We start from the raw sequence: 17,413 nt of genomic DNA on the forward strand, positions 1-17,413 counted from the left end.
AGAAAAGTGAGAAGGGGAGGATGGGGGGATCTTGGGGAATTGGGATGGTAGGGATAAAGGAAGGATGGATATGCGAGCAAGGAAGCATATATCTTAATTAAGGGAGCCTTCTTAGGGTTGGCAAGAGACTTGAACTTAGAGGAGCTCCCAAGTGCCCAGGGGGATGGCCCCAGTTAGTTCCTTGGGCAGTTGAGGATAGGGAACCTGAAATGGCCCTATCCTATAGCCATACTGATGAATATCTTGCATCTCACCATAGAACCTTCATCTGGCGATGGATGAAGATAGAGACAGAGACCCACATTGGAGCCCTGGAATGAGCTCCCAAGGTCCCAATGATGAGCAGAAGGAGGGAGAACATGAGCAAGGGTATCAGGACTGAGAGGGGTGCACCCACCCACTGAGACAGAGGGTCTGATCTATTGGGAGCTCACCAAGGCCAGCTGGACTGGAACTGAAAAATCATGGGATAAAACTAAACACGGCGGACAATGAGGGCTGATGAGAATCAAGGACATTAGCACTGGGTTTTGAACCTACTTCATGTTCTGGCTTTGTGGGAGCCTAGCCAGTTTGATGCTCACCTTCCTAGATCTAGATGGAGGGGGTAGGACCTTGGACTTTCTACAGTGCAGGGAACCCTGACTGCTCTTCGGACTGGAGAGGGATGGGGAAAGGAGTGGGGCGAGGAGGAGAGGAGGGGGAGGAGGAGGAGGGAAATGGGAGGCTGGGAGGAGGTGGAAAATTTTTTTCAATAAAAAATAAATAAATAAAGAATAATGATAAGCTACTGAAACCCCAGGAAAAATTATAGGAATGTAGTAAAGTAAGAAGGCAAAAGAGGGACCCCATAATGTTCCACAGAATGTGTTATGGAAAAATGGAACTTAATCTCACTATAAACACTCTAAGAGGAAATGTAAGACATACATGTCAGAATTGTCAAACTAAAAATGTAAAAAATGAGGTGTATATTAACAGTTATGAGTCACTAATTGTGATAAGTAATTTTTTTCAGAGAGATGTTTAATTTGTGGGTTTGTTCTCCCACAACACTTTATGCTTGTTTGCCAACTCACCTGACCACTTTTCTTTCTTAAAACCACATGGCTTTATAAGTACCAGGATCATTCCGTATGTGCCAAATCATGTGTGAGCAACAAAAATATAAATCATTAGCAGAACTGGAAAAGAACCTACAGCTCTAGCTTAAAAACATAGGCATTATGGACAACAGACTTTAAAACCAGAGAAATAGAAATAGTTTTTCAAGTTGTCCTACAACATTGTGGTAAGACTAGAAAAAAATAAAACAGTTCTTATCAAGATTAATGCTTTTATTTTAGATCCCTGGACTATCTAGTCTCTGATTCTTGATCAACCAATAAGTTTCAGGTATGGGTTTCATCTTGAGAAATGGCTTTAAGTCAAATCAGGTATTGGTTGGCTATTGACACAAGATTTGTAGCACCATTTTCCTAGCATATACTTCAGGCAGAACACCAATGTAGATCAAAGAGTTTTCAACTGACTTGGTGTTTACATTTCTCCTTTGGTAGTATGCAGATTTCCTTCCTGTACTAAAGACATTGGCATTTAGGGGTGAAAGTTCTATGTAAGTGTGTTTTTCTGGCTTCTTTGTAAAAAAAAATATGTCCATATATATAGACGTACTTATGAGTCTGTAATTCCATTCCATTGATCAACATGTCTGCCTTGTGCCAATAATATGCTATGTTTATTACTATAGTTCTTTAGTAATAAATTTGAAGTCAGAGATAGTGATTCCCCTTGAAGTTCTTCTGTTTTATGCTGGGGATTTTTTCCTGTTTGCATATGAAGCTGAAAATTGTCCTTTCAGTTTCTGAGAATTGCGTTGGAATTTTGATCGTGATTTCATTGAATCTGTAGGTTGCTTGGTGCGGTGGCTATTTTTACTATATTAATCTTACTTATCCGTGAGCAAGAAAGAACTTTTTAACTTCTGATAGTCTCAGTTTTTCAGTGTCTTAAAGTTTCTATTATAAAAGTCCTTCTCTTGTTTTGCTAGAGTTACTACAAGATACTTTACACTTTTCAACATCATGAATGGTGCTGTTTCTCTGATTTCTGTAATAATCCATTTGTCTTTTGTATGTAGGTTACTAATTTTTATGTGACAGTTTTGTACCCTACTACTTTGCTAAAACTGTTTATCAACTACAGGAGTTTCCTAGTGAAATTTTTAGGGTAACTTATGTACACAATCACATAATCTGAAAAATAAAGAAAATTTTACTTTTTCCTTCTTATTTGTATCCCCTTGATCTGCTTCAGTTGTCTTATTGTTCTTGTTAAGACTACAAATTCTATATTGAATAGATCTGGAGACAATGGGCAACTTTATCCATTCCTGATTTTTGTGGAATTGCTTTGAGTTTTTCTCCATTTAAGTTGATCTCAACTGCAGGCTTCCTGTAAACTGCCTTTATAATGTTTCCAGTTATATTACGTTCTCAGGACCTACTGTAGTAGAGTTGCTAGGCTCTAGTGGGAACATATTGTGGTGGCTGTTTGATTATATTTTTACACTGGCATCTCAGCATCTGGGTTTAGGATGATTGTAATTCTAGGTCTTGGTTTTGTTGGGTTAGTTTTCCACTCTTAGTTGCTTATTGCTCTCTCTGGATCTTAAGAGTGTGTGGTGGCTATGGGTTGTCTGACTTGGAGTGCTTCTGTGTCCCTGCCCAGTGGGGACATTGGGGATTCTCAGATAGAACTTGTTTCTAGGTGTTGGGAGCCAATAAGAAGGTATGGGGATAGGCTGGAAAGGCGGGGATAAGAAGACCTACAAGAGTGAGAAAAACTGGGTCTGCCCCAAGGATCTGTGAAGTCCCCTGTTAATGGAAGAAGAGAGGGAAGTCAGGCTCCTGCAGGTGGTCTGCTGCAGGGCTGGGGACAACATAGGAGAATTGGAATTGGAAGACAAGAAGACCACTGAAGATCACCTACCTGACTCCCTTACCAATGTGGCCAGTGGGTTTCCAGGAAGAGCACTTCGGGTGTTGGTAGGTCAAAGGGATGGGGTGAAGAAGGAAAGCTATAGGAGAAGCTCTGCTTAGTCCCTATGGAATGAGGGCAGAGAGGAAGGAGAACAAAGCTAGGGATAAGATTAGGAAATTGAAATTTGAAGAAAGGAAGGAGAGCAAAGACTTACCTGTTAACCTGGCTGGTGTCGTCAATGGGTTTCCAGTGAGATCTGTGACAAGTAATCTTAATTGTCAATTTGGCTCAATTTGAGATCACCATAAAAACAAAAACAAACAAAAAAACCACTTCTGAATATGCCTATTAGAGCATTTTCAGAATGGGTTCACTAAGAAGAGAAGATGAACTATGAAGGTAAGTTGGTACCATTCCAAGTACTGACCCTGAACTAAATAAAAATGATGAAATTGTATGTACTTATAATTTTCTGCATGATGTTTGAGTATAGCTGCTTTGTAAAATGACTAAATCCACCCAATTAACATCTTCACAGCCTCACATAGTAATACAACTTCCACCCCACCATCTTGAAGAATACAATATATTGCTAGATACTACAGTGAGTATGCAGTGTGGGAGACTTGTGAACTTGTGCCCTGTCTATCTAAAGCTTTGAATCCATGGACCAGCATCTTTGCAATGCTTCCTCTCACCACTCCAGCCTATAATAACTAACACTACATTTTAATCATCTCCAAATTAACTCTCACAAATGAGGGAGGTGGTACAGTATTTTTCTCTGTGTAGATGATCCATTTAACTTAACGTCACAGCCTCTGCATGTCTATTATCACAAGTGTAAGGGTTTCTTTCTACTTCATACATGGGTAGTATTCTGTTGTATAGACACAGTATGTTGTACTTACCCATTCATTCAGTGAACACAAATTTATATCTTGACAGTTATAAACAACATTGAACATATGTCTAAACATATTTGTATATACATATACAAAATGTGTGCTATAATAATTTTACTTCTTTTTACATAATACACCTCCTTTGGATTCATATAACCAGTAGTGGGATGGATAAAATCGAAAGTAGTTTTAATTTTTAAAGAACTCCCATGTTGTTTTCCAGAATTGTTATAGTGATTTATATTCCCCAAATCCATTACCATAATCAAAGTAATAGATATATCTATTACATTCCAAAGTTTCCCTGTATTGTGTTTGTGTGTGTGTCAAAAAGACTTAACGTGAGCTCCCCCCTCTAAATAAACTATGACAAACACAGTACTGTGTAGGTGACTACCAGCACTGGGTGGTGCATAAACATCTAGAGGTATTTTTCTAAAACAAAAGCATTATACATGCTATAAAACATCTCCTTGTTTCATTCCCTGTCCAAGATGATCACTATTCCATTCTCTGATATTACATAACACACTGCTAATTTCAATGTGCATTGACTGTTACTACTAGAGATGCCTTCTTTCCGTGGATTGCACAGCATTTGTTCCTTTGAGATTAGTTTATTACTTTAGCATATTTTATTGATGTTTGGGAAACAGCATGCATCTCGTTTTAATGACCGATCATATTTTCAAGCTAAGAACTGAAATACTTCATTGCATTGACTGTTTGAAAATGGACAGTACACAGATATACAAAATAATGGGCCCTGCACTCACTACTCATGTTTTGGCCGGATGTCTCTTCTTATCTGATATGAGTATGGATGCATTTGAGTAAGGATCTAATGGAACAGTAGTGGAAATAGTTCCGAGATCTGAGTGAGCTACCAACTGTACCATTTAACTCTAAACCAAGATATAATGCTTAGTCACATTATCTTAATACATTGCTATAAAAATTACTCAAATGCACTAATGTAAACCAGAGATTTTCTTCATGGCTTTCATTTTTATTCATATTAAGTTTGCTCACATTTTTATAAACCAGAAGACTGTTCTAATGGGATGGAGGAGGTCACAACTAGAAAGTCAGAGAAAGCTAAAATTTTGATTTATGAGTTTTAAACAAAACCAGATCCATTTTAAATTTTAAGTAAATTATATAATTTTAATACTCATAACTTTTTAATGTTGAAAAAATAAAGAATGAGTTGTATAACAAGTTAGTAACATAAGAATGTGCAGATACAATGTAACTCTGCCCTGTGAAATCCTTATTTGTACTCATATTTTAGGATAATTGAATAGACTTTCATATAACTTTGAAAGTAAAGTAATAATATACAAGGGGATATGCACAGAAATTATCTCTCTCATCTTTTACTACCTCCATCCATCTTCTTCAAAAGACCACTGTCACTAGTTTCTGGATGCTGTGAAAGCAAGGGAGAGAGTCACAAGGATGAACCTGGCTCTCCCAAATGCAACGACAGAAGAATTTCTATAGTGGAGCAACTGAGCTATGACTTTACAATGATGCTTCTACAGAGAAGGAAACCATCAGAACTCTCATTTTTCAAATAAAGTTTTATATTCTGAACCAGAATATCTCTTTTCATGTTAGTACACATGGTGATTTATGTTTTGTGGGCTGGAGTCATCTAAGAAAATATATAAAATTCATAATTTTATTGCATATGTCTGTGTGTGTTTTTAAATGTATACAATGCAATAGGTGCATATAAAAGTATAAATTACAATAAACATCTGTATTTTCATAGCAGTACAAAAAGAATTTATGGATGATTGAGTAACAAATACTAGAAATAAGTCTGTGTGTTCACAGACAATAAGCCCATAACATAACAGTAAACTGTAGGAAAGCATATCACATTATAGGATTGAGATAGTTTTAAATGTTTCACTATGAATATGAAGTGAAATGTTTTAATGTTTCTTGGATTGTTATTTCTGCTTGAATTAGAACTTAAAACATGATCATTAATACTTACTATGAACTAGGTAGGCTTGCCTAAGGAGGCCCGTCACTGGGCACACCTGTGAGAGATTGTCTTAATTAAGTTCACTGAGGTGGAAAGATTCATCCTAAAAGTGGGTAGCACCGTTTCCTGGGCTTAGGTCCTGGACCATATAAAAATGAGAACGTGAGATGAGCATAAGGTTTCATCACTCTCCAAACCTCCACCACCATCATTTCCTGAGCAAGAAACACTACAGCCTGGAACAGTGGCCAAAATAAACCTTTCTGTGATGATTAAGTTGTCAATTTTATCTGAAATTATGCTAATTTACTCTATTTTCGAGTTCATCTGTTCTGCTTCTGCTGTTGTCATTTTTGCTGACATAAAAACCCAGCCTCTTTGGCCTTCCAACATGACCTGAAGACATTCGATTATCCAGGAGGCCCCAGGCCTTCAGTGACAGACTGAAACTACTGACTCATCCAATCTTACAGCCTCCTGGACTGAGTGTGTACCAATCTCAGCCTTTCTAGTGTGAATGCAGACATTGCTGGACTACTCAGGTCATACCATGTAAGCCGATCTAATAACCCTCTTCAATTTATAATCTAAAAACCCTGACTAACAAGCCTTCTTTAAGTTGCTCTTTTCAGAGTACCTTCTTATAGCAACATAAAATAACTGTTATAGCAATTCTCTAGTATTACTAAATAATAAACTAAATAAGATGAATGAGTAAGTGCATACATATACATGCATAGACATATATGTGTATATATATATATAATTTGTCCATTTGTTAGAGTGATACATACATATATTTACACACATATCTGTATATCTATGTATTTGCTATCAATGAGGTTCCAATTTTTATACATTCTGGAATAAGTGGCCTTAATAAAAAAGGATGCATTTTTGAGGTTTCTTTAATTTTCTTCCTTTTTCAAAAGAAATGAATCTTGTGTACAATTGACTGGAGGTTTGTGCGCAATCACCTATTAATTTTTCTCTGAGGAGAACTTCAACTTCCAGGAGTTTATCTCACTATTGTTATGTGGCTTTCCCCCAAAGGCCTCTTCTGAGAATAATTTCTAAAGATCATAAAGCAAAGTTGAGACAGAGGCAGTAGGGCTACTTAACAAGGAAGCTGCTCCTGGGGATCACCTTGGGAATGATTAGTGTGTGACCCGTTGAATAGCCTTCCTCTTCAGAAAAGAGTTTTGAACCTTAGCAATTACGCACTTTCTGACCTTATTCAAACATTAATAGCACTTCAATAACATGATTGTCTGAGAGCTTTCTAATGAGTCCCCAAGGGACCCACTAGGAGAATAAACTTTCTTGACAAGAGCAGGTCTCCAGGAGACCATTTCTAGATGCAAGAAAAGTGAAAACTGAAGGCTCTAATCAGCTGCAGTGTGCTATGTACAGTAAGTGCATGATTTTCCAGTATAAATGCCTGAAGATGTAGAATCTCAGTGCAGATTAACTGGGTTTTAGAAAGTTTTAGAAAGACTGTTCTGGTGATTACCACTTTACATTGAAAGAATTCAAATTCCAGTTTTTTAATCCTTTGTTTTGTATTTAAATATGTTTGAAATGATACAATGAAATATTACTAATGGACTAGTATTTAAAAATATTTCATTAAACAATAATCAGCCAGGTGGTTGTTCCTACCTTTAATTCCAGCACTCAGGAGGCAGAGGCAGGTGGATCTCTGAGTTTGAGGCCAGCCTGGTCTACAGAGTGAGTTCCAGAACAACAAGGTCTACACAGAGAAACCCTTTCTCAAAATAACAAAAAAAGGAAAACAACAATAAAAAATCTCTTTATAATTTCTAATATAAAGTAGTCTAAATGCTAAGACTACAGATTTTTTAAAGATGTGTGCATATTGGCAATTTCTCCCAATCATTAGGTGTATGAAGAAAGGAAGCAATTCTGACCTACGTAACAAATCTAGAACTCAACTGTTTATCAGAAATGATGATAACTCAGGACCTTCCTGCTGCATGAACCATAGAAGGGTTGATGTATGAATTTACCGTATTAAGTGGAGTCACAAACAGTAAACCTTCTAGAAGCAGCTGTCATCACTTAGCTACCGTAACAACCACGTGTTGTTTTCCAGACTTATGTTTCAAAGTATTTCACGTCTGGTTTTCTTTTTAAATTGGTTCATTTTACAAAAAGAAAGCCATTACAGAAATTGTTCCGGTGTTTAGTCATATTTTATCCAACTTAAAACCTATGTCTTCCAACTGTAAGTCTAGTCAGGGTAGTGAGTCCAGTGTCTATTTTCACAGATGTTTATAGTAGCCAATGATTGTAATCCCTTCCTTGTCCACGGAGATTAAAACAGGGTGGGAAACTAAATCTGGGGAAAGTAAACACTGCCTAATTTATTTGATTAAAAGTTTTGAAATGTAAAGATATAGGTTCTGATTACTGATAACAATTTCATTCACTCTGGCTCCTCCACAGAATGCAGCCATAAACCCCGAGCAACCTGAAGAATCTACCTAAGCAAGGAGGAAAGTGAAGAGGAAACTATAAGATTTTAAAGATCCACCAGAGGTTTCCATGCTCTCTCGGGCCAGGATCTAGCAAAATCAGAATCAAAACACCAAAACATCACAGCTAGCTCTATAGCCAAAGGAGAGAAAACTCTAGGGAAAGCCCTCTAATTTTGAGTCAAGTAACCTGAAAAGTACTTTTTATACTCAAGAGCAGAAAGAGAAAAGCCTAAAAGTTGTATCTGTCATGGTTTTCCTGGAGAACAGAACCAAAAGACTTATGTGTGTGCACATGAGGCAGTGGGTGTTTAGTAGATTGACTCACTGGATTATGGAGATTCTTAATTTCAAAACCACAGAGTGGATAAGTGGCAGACCTAGAAAGGATCGCATGTTGCAAGACATGTCCAGAGGCTCTCAACTTGAACACCAAGGAAAAGAAAGTGCTGTAGTGCAAGCCACTTTTTATCATTTATGTTTTATTGATGCTGTTTTGCTGTGCTGTGTTTCCATGCCCATCCAATTCCATGGTAACAGTAGCACAGTTTCACTGGGAGTGGAAGCTATCAGTTCCTACTGTAGAGCTACACTTCCGTTCCAGTGGAGCTGAACACATCGCAATCCCGTACATATTCATCTCCCTTTCTTCTCTCCCTCTTTTGTTTCCCCTACCCACAGAGTTATATTATTTCTGCCAATCTCTCATCACAGAAGGTCTTTCCATCATCTAGTTTCATCTGAAATTTCTTATTTCTGTGTCTTAAACCTTTCTTTGCAGAGGTCACTACCCTCTTGTTCAGGTTTATTCCTAGATATTTTAAGAGAGGAGTGGGTAAACAAGGGGGAGATAAGATGTCCTTCATTTCCAGGCAATAAACCAGCAAATTCCTAACACTAATAAAAAATTCAGAGAATGAAAAATAATACAACTAACCAGAGAAACAACCAACCAAATCACGGGATTTAATAAACATCTCTAATAGTAACTCTAGCTGTAAATCACCTTAGCTCTCTGATATGTGGGATTTCCCCCTGTATGCCATGAATGTGTGTTGTTACCATTGGCTAATAAAGAAGCTGCTTTGGGCCTCCGGCAGGGCAGAATAAAGCAAGGCAGGAATTCCAAGCAGAGATAGAGGAGAATAGAAGGTTGAGTTAAGAAGATGCCATGTAGCTGCCAAAGGAGAAAGACTGGAGCTGCCAGCCAGAACCATACTGGTAAACCATGAGCCTCATGGTAAAATATAAAATAATAAAAATGGTTTAACTTAAGATTTAAGAGTTAGTTAATAAAAATCCTAAGCTAACAGGCCAAGCAATGTTGTAATTAATATAGTTTCTGTGTGATCATTTGGGTCTTGGGCGGCCGGGAACAAATGAGCAGCCTCTGTTTACAGCTCTCCAATTAAAAGATGCAGAGCAGATGACTACAGAAAAAAATGAGGTCCAACCACCTGTTGTCTCTGAGAAGTGTGCATCACAGACAAGGGTTAAAGAATGAAAGCCAACAAACATATAAGGCAAATGGAAGCCAAGTTGATGTGGCCATTCTGATAACTGATAATATAGAACTCAAACAACTATAGAGTTAACACCACCACTTCCTCAAATTGTTCCACAAAATGAAAGAATTGCATTGACTCTGTGAATTGTGTTGGGTAGTCTAGCCATTTTCACAATACTACTCTTGCTGGTCTCTAGGTATGGAAGGTCTTTCCTTCATCTACTGTCCTTTTCAGTTTCTTTTTATAGTGTCTTAAAGTTTTCTTGTTAAAGAGTATTTGCCTTCTTGGTTAGGTTTTTCTTTATAGCTATATTATTTTTAAGATAGTATAAGTAAGATATCTTTCCCAGTATTTTCTCATTAAGTTTGTTATTGGTGTATATAAAACTACTGATTCTATGTAATGATTGTGTACCAGGAACCTTTATTGAAAGTGTTTATCATATTTAAATTTTTTCTGGTTGACTCTGAGGGGTATTTTAAGTGTCAAACCATGTCATTTACAAATAAGCAAAGCTAACTAACTTCTTACTTTCTAATTTTGATCTACTTTGTATCTCTTTCTTATTTTATTGCTCAAACAAAAATGTTTATTGCTGTATTCAATAAGAGTAGAAGAATTGTCACCTTTGTCTTGATACAGATGTTGTTAGAAGTGATGCTCTTAATTCTCCCTATTTTGTAAAATGTCTATGCTTTTGTCATATGTGAAACCTTCGTTATTTTGAAGTACGTTCCATTTATCCCTATTTTCTTAAAGGCACTTTATCATAAAGCTGTTTTAGACTGGCAGATGCTTTTTCTACATCTCTTGTGATGGTAATGTGATTTTTGACATTAAGTCTATTAATATTGTGTATTACATGTGTGATTTGCACATTGTGATTCTAAGTTTTAAAGGCCAACTTGTCACAACTTCTAACCACCTCATCAGGGACCCTCATTTGTGGGATTGTCTTGATTTCCTTAATTGATGAGGGACGATCCACCCAAATAGAATACCGGCAGTCTAGATTAGAGAAGGAATCTTGTCTTGTTTGCCTTTTGCTCACTTGACTTTCCCTTTCACTGCTGAGTTAATTTACCCTCTTACAACTGCTGCTGATTTCTTTGCTGATGTTAGGACAAGTTTCCCAGGCTTCCAACATGGACTGAGGACCAGGGGATCTCCAGGATCCCTCTGAGTTTCAGCTCCAGACTGGAACTGGCACCTAGTCTCTTAGACTGAGCAATTACTGAGTACTTAATCTCTTAGGTGTAAGGCGGTAGTTATTGAACTATTTAAACCATATTGTGTAAGCTGATTTAGTAAATCATGTGTGTGTGTTCTTGTTCTATTATATTCTGTTTCCTCTAGAGACTCCTAACTAACGTCTGCACATATTGAACCAACCTTGTCTCCCAAAGATAAAAACAACTGTGAATACAATGTATCATTTTAATATGATCTTGAATTCAGATCGCAACTATTTTATAGTCTTTTTGAGTCTATGTTCACTAGAAAATTGGTCTTTACCTCTTAGGTGCTTGGTAAAAAAATATAAAAACAAAAATTTAATAGTAATATAGGACCATACCTTTTCTTACCAGTTTTTACATAAATAAAAATTTTACTCCCTCTCAAAATTCCTATTTTATTTTTTATATATTTTATATCATGGTTTTCTATATTTTTGGAAAAATGTTTCCTAAGCTTAAGACACTCTATACAATAACTACATGAACCCAAAAAATCCCATTGGGATATTTCATCTTGTGATACAGTTAGGACTATGAAGTGAAATAGCTGATTGTTTATCCAATATGAGGGTGTTAAATTTGGCCCATTGTAGAAGATGATAAAATTAAATTAATTACCAAATGATGTGGAAGTAAAATATCATCTCACCACAGTTGCATTTCTTTGTCAAAAGTCAAAGAACAAGCTAGATGTAATCTGGTGGTCGTGTTTAGATACATACGAATCCACAGAGACTGTGGCAGTATGCACAAGACCTGCACTGGTTCAAACCAGACAAAATCCTACTGCAGGAAAGAGAACCTGAATACAAAGGCCCACCCCTAACCAAAGGGCTATTTGCAAAAGTAAAATTAGTTTTCCCCAATGGGGTGACACTGGATTTATCAACTACACTCTAGTCAGGCCCTGTGACCTGGAGTTGTTGACCGACAACAAGTCAATTACATCTCGTGTGTGTGTGTGTGTGTGTGCTCCTTGTTTTGGCCTTTTTGTCTTACTGTTTGTTTGTTTGTTTATTTTGATGCTTATTTCTGAGTTTCTTTTTAATTCTTTTTTAATTAAAATTTCCACCTTCTCCCCGTTTCCCATTTCCCTCCCCTCCTCCCAAATATTGCCCCCTTCCCCCACTCCCCTCTCCCTATCCCCATTCCTCTTCTCCTCCCCCCACACCATTCCCCCTCCCTCTCGATACTGAAGAGCAGTCCAAATTCCCTGCCCTGCGGGAAGACGAAGGTCTTCTATCTACGTCCAGGAAGGTGAGCGTCTAAGCAAGCTAAGCACCCTCAAAGCCAGTTCATGTATTAGGATCGAAACCTAGTGCCATTGTCCTTGGCTTCTCATCAGCCTTCATTGTCTGCCATGCTCAGAGAGTCCAGTTTCAACCCATGCTTATTCAGACCCAGACCAGCTGGCCTTGGTGGGCTCACAATAAATCAGTTCCACTGTCATAGTGGGTGGGTGCATCCCTCGTGGTCCTGGTTTCCTTGCTCATGTTCTCCCTCCTTCTGCTCCTCATTTGGACCTTAAGAGCTCAGACCGTTGCTCCAAACTGAGACTCTGTCTCTACCTCGATCCATCGCCAGATGAAGGTTCTAAGGTGATATGCAAGATATTCATCAGTGTAGGATAGGGTCATTTCAGGTTCCCTCTCCTTAGTTGCCCAAGGTACCAGCTGGGGACATCTCCCTGGACACCTGCTAACCCCTCTAGAGTCAAGTTTCTTGCCAACCCTAAGAGGTTGTGGAGAAAGGGGCACACTCATTCATTGCTGGTGGGAATGCAAACTTGTGCAACCACTTTGGAAATCAGTGTGGCGATTTCTCAGGAAATTTGGGATCAACCTACCCCAAGATCCAGTAATACCACTGTTGGGAATATACCCAAGAGATGCCCCATCAAATGACAAAAGTATCTGTTCAACTATGTTCATAGCAGCATTGTTTGTAATAGCCAAAACCTGGAAACAACCTAGATGCCCTTCAATGGAGGAATGGATGAAGAAAGTGTGGAATATATACATATTAGAGTACTACTCAGTGGTAAAAAACAATGACTTCTCGAATTTTGCATGCAAATGGATGGAAATAGAAAACACTATCCTGAGTGAGGTATCCCAGACCCAAAAAGAGGAACATGGGATGTACTCACTCATAATCGGTTTCTAGCCATAAATAAAGGACATTGAGCATATAATTTGTGATCCTAGAGAAGCTAAATAAGAAAGTGAACCCAAAGAAAATCATATAGTCATCCGCCTGGAGAGGGGAAGTAGACAAGATTGCAGGGCAAAAACTGGGAACTTGCGGGTGAGGTGGCAAGGGGCAAAGGGGAAATGGGATGAGAAACATGAGAAGGGGAGGATGGGAGGAGCTCGGGGGATTAGGATGGTTGGGATATAGGAAGGGAGGATACGGGAGCAGCGAAGTATATATCCTATCTAAGAGAGCCATCTTAGGGTTGGCAAGAAACTTGATTCTGTGTTTTTTTTTAAGAGAGAAGAAGAATATAAAATTAGGTAGGAGGGAGGTGGCAAGAATTTGGAGGTGAAAAACACGATCAAAATAATTGGTATGAAAAATTTTTAATTAAAAAGGAGAAAAAGGGTAGAATCTTTTTGAATGTCTTTCTTACTCATTTTACTGAATGGTATACATTACTGTATAAATTAGTACATTTTTATTTGATAAAATCAAATAAATTTCTTTTTTATTTTGATCATTGTTCACTTCTTTTATTTATTTATTCTCCCCTTTTTTATTACTTATAAATAATACCAATCAAAATTCCCACTTTCTCCCCTCCTCCCACTCCCTCCCTCTACCCCACCCACCCTCCTCCCCACCCCCTTCCAGTCCTACAAGAGGGCAGAGTACCCTGCCCCGTGGGAAGTCCAAGGCCCTCCCTATTACATCTAGGCTGAGGAAGGTATGCATCCAAAGAGAATAAGATCCCAAAAGGCCAGTACATGCAGTAGAGACAAATCCCAGTGCCATTATCATTGGCACGTCAGTCTGTCCCAATTGTAAACCACATTCAGAGGGTCCAGTTTGATCTCATGCTCATTCATTCCCAGTCAAGCTGCAGTTGGTGAGCTCCCATTAACTCAGGCCCACTGTCTCAGTGGATGAATCAACCCCTCGTGTCCCGACTTCCTTGCTCATATTCTCCCTCCTGCTCTTCAACTGGACCTTGGGAGCTCAGTCCAGTGAATAAATTTCTTTTTTTATGTGAAGCTATGCTTACTTTAAAAAATAAAGTTTGAAAGCGTTACTTACAAAGAAAAGGATAAAAATATGGCAAATATTTAAGGAGTGCCATTCACATTTTTAAAAATTTTTCATTTTTCATGTGTGCACACATGTGTGTGTGCACACTCGTGCTCACGTATGTGCCATGATGTGTGAATGAATGCCAGAGAACGACCATAGGATCAAACTCGGGCTTAACAAGAGCCTTTACCTGCTGAGTCACTTCTGAGGCCCCTCGTTCCTTTACTCATAGGAAATACAGAACTGTTGCTAAAATTCCTAGTCACAAAGAGATGTAAAAAGTATATACACCTTCTCCTAAGATCCCAAGAGCAAACAAAAGCACAATTCTGCCAAAGTTCTCTCTGTGGATGGTTTATTGAACTTACTTACAGAGCATAGGTGAAGGGTAACTTACAGGGCTGTGGATGCTCCTCCTCCAAAAGACTGCATCTGAAAAGCATTATCAATCTGGGTTGAAGTCTTCTCCGTAGTCCCTTGATGGAGACTCTTCCTCAGCCTTTCCCTGAGTCCATGATGCATACAACAGGTAGCAGGGAGCATCTGAAAACTCAGGTGGAGTCTTGTGACCCTCTCAACCCTGCATTAGAGGATATAAACAGCAAACAATCTCAGATGGAATGAACTTTCATAACGGGGTGAGGTTGGATGTCCCAAGATGGCAGTTGTTTGACTAGGAGGACTGTCATTCATGGCAAGTAATAAACCATAAAGTCTATCAAGTAAGTATGGCATGAGGGCACCGTCTTTTGATGAGAATTCCTTAATTGAAAAGAAGAAACTCCATTAAGACTAACAAAAGCTCAGATGTATACACTTAGGTCTGAGTGTGTTAACACTTACAATCTATGTCAAAATATCATAATCAAATTTTTTAAGAGATTTATTTATTCTTATGTATACAGTGTTCTGTCTGCATGTCTGCCTGCAGGCCAGAAGAGGACAGCAGATCTCATTACAGATAGTTGTGAGTCACCATGTGGTTGCCAGAAATGGAACTGAGGACCTTTGGAAGAACAGTCAGTGCTCTTAACTTCTGAGTCATCTCTCCAGTCCTCACAATCAGATAGATTTTAAGTGAAACATAACTAGCAACAGCTGAGTGGTGTAAAAGTTAACTTTCTAATACAAGATAATTGACTACAGGTAAGAGAGGTTACATATCAGAAGAGAAGATGGGTGGCTGCCATTTTCTCGCTATTGTCTTCACAGCCTCTTTGATATCCTTATTTCTCAGTGTATAGATTACAGTGTTCAGCATGGGGGTGACAACACTATGCAGCACTGAGATCAATCTGTCTTTCTCCAGTGAGTAAGATGAGATGGGCCGCACGTATGTGAAGATGACACTGCCATAGTAGAGAAGAACAATGAGCAGGTGGGAGGCACAGGTAGAAAAGGCTTTGTGCCTCCCCTCAGAGGACTGTATCCTCAGGATGTTGGAGATGATGGAAAGGTAGGAAAGGATGATGCAGAGGAAGGGAGTCCAACCTATGAAGATCCCAATGGATAGCAAAGCCAGTTCATTGATGGAAGTATCCCCACAAGACAAGATCAGCAAAGGAGGGATGCCACAGAAGAAATAATTGATCTGATTGTTACCACAGAAGGGCAAGTGGAAGGTCAGAACTGTATGCACCACTGAGTTGAGAAATCCACCTGTCCAGCATGAGGCTGCTAGCCAGCTGCACAGAGCCTTGTCCATGATAAATGAATACCTTAAGGACTTGCAGATAGCAATGTATCGGTCATATGCCATTGCTGCCAGGAGGAGACACTCTGAGCCTACAAAGAAAATGAAGGCAAAGAGTTGGACCACACAGCCTCCGTAGGAAATTGTTTTCTTCTCTGACAAAAGATGCACCATCATCTGGGGGACATTAGTAGTGGTGTAGCAGATGTCAATAAAGGCAAGGTTTTGCAGAAAATAATACATGGGTGTATGTAGGTGGGAATCAGCCATGGTCACCAAGATGATAAAAATATTCCCTCTTAAAGTGCATATGTAAGTCATAAAGAAGATGGTGAAGAGTGAAAACTGCAATTTATTCAGGTTAGAGAACCCCAAGATGATGAATTCAGATGGAGCTGTTTGATTCTTTCCTTCCATAATGTCAGCTCTTTTCTCTTTGTAAATTTAACAAACAGATGCATAGATAATAGTCTGCAAACCAAGAAAACAAGTGTTGTTACCAATAATGTCACCACCAACTGGATACCAAACCGCAAGTGGAACATTTCTTTGCATGGCACAATCCATACCTACCACTCAAGACATATGTACATACTCCCAGTGTTTCACCCAAGAAGCAGATCCCTGTGGACTACACAGTACTATCATTTTTAGCTAAAAAGAAATCACAGCAGGACTCTCTGTCTTCTAAGGGTACTCTCTTGATAATGGCTATGTCAAGCTCTTCTGCATTTTCTTGATGATGTAAAAATATGCTGAATGGTATAGTTTATAGAATGCCTGGCCTTCAGATCCTACTGTATGGCCATCTCTATTCCTCCTTCCCATCTTAAGGTAAGAACATACAATATGTGTCTTCCTTTTTCTCATTAAAATTAATGTGTTTGCAAAAAAAACTTGTCAATATACCACATAGACACTTGCACGTCCATGTTTGTTTCTGTACTTACCACAATAACTAAAATCAAACCAGATCAGATATCCACAACAAATGATTAAATTGTTTTCAAGTGTGATATGTATATGCAATGATATTTATGGTAAAGAATCAGTTAATATTATTCCATATAAATGCATTAATCTTGACTTTGACATAAGTCAAGAATGCCAGTATGATATTAGGTACAGCAAACAACTACAGTCATCCAAAAGAAAGTGGTTTTACAAAGAAACTACTGGGCCAGAGAGATTGCTCAGCAAGTGAAGGAGCTTACAGAGAAAGCTGAGGACTTGAGTTCAGTCTTCAGAATCCATGTGGTAAAAAGAATGGGTAAACTTCCTCAAGTTGTCCTCTGACTTACACACACACACACACAC

The 17,413-nt window shown here is 38.4% G+C and overlaps 1 protein-coding gene across 1 annotated transcript; it reads right to left on the reverse strand.

Moving 5' to 3' along the window:
• Positions 1-15,559: 15,559 nt before the first annotated feature.
• On the reverse strand, positions 15,560-16,513 carry LOC130863208 (olfactory receptor 5V1-like). Its single transcript, XM_057753100.1, has one exon. The coding sequence runs from the start codon at positions 16,511-16,513 to the stop codon at positions 15,560-15,562; it is 954 nt and encodes a 317-aa protein (XP_057609083.1).
• Positions 16,514-17,413: the final 900 nt, after the last annotated feature.

This window comes from Chionomys nivalis, chromosome 20 (genome assembly GCF_950005125.1).
Source record: "Chionomys nivalis chromosome 20, mChiNiv1.1, whole genome shotgun sequence".
Classification (NCBI taxonomy): Eukaryota; Metazoa; Chordata; class Mammalia; order Rodentia; family Cricetidae; genus Chionomys; species Chionomys nivalis.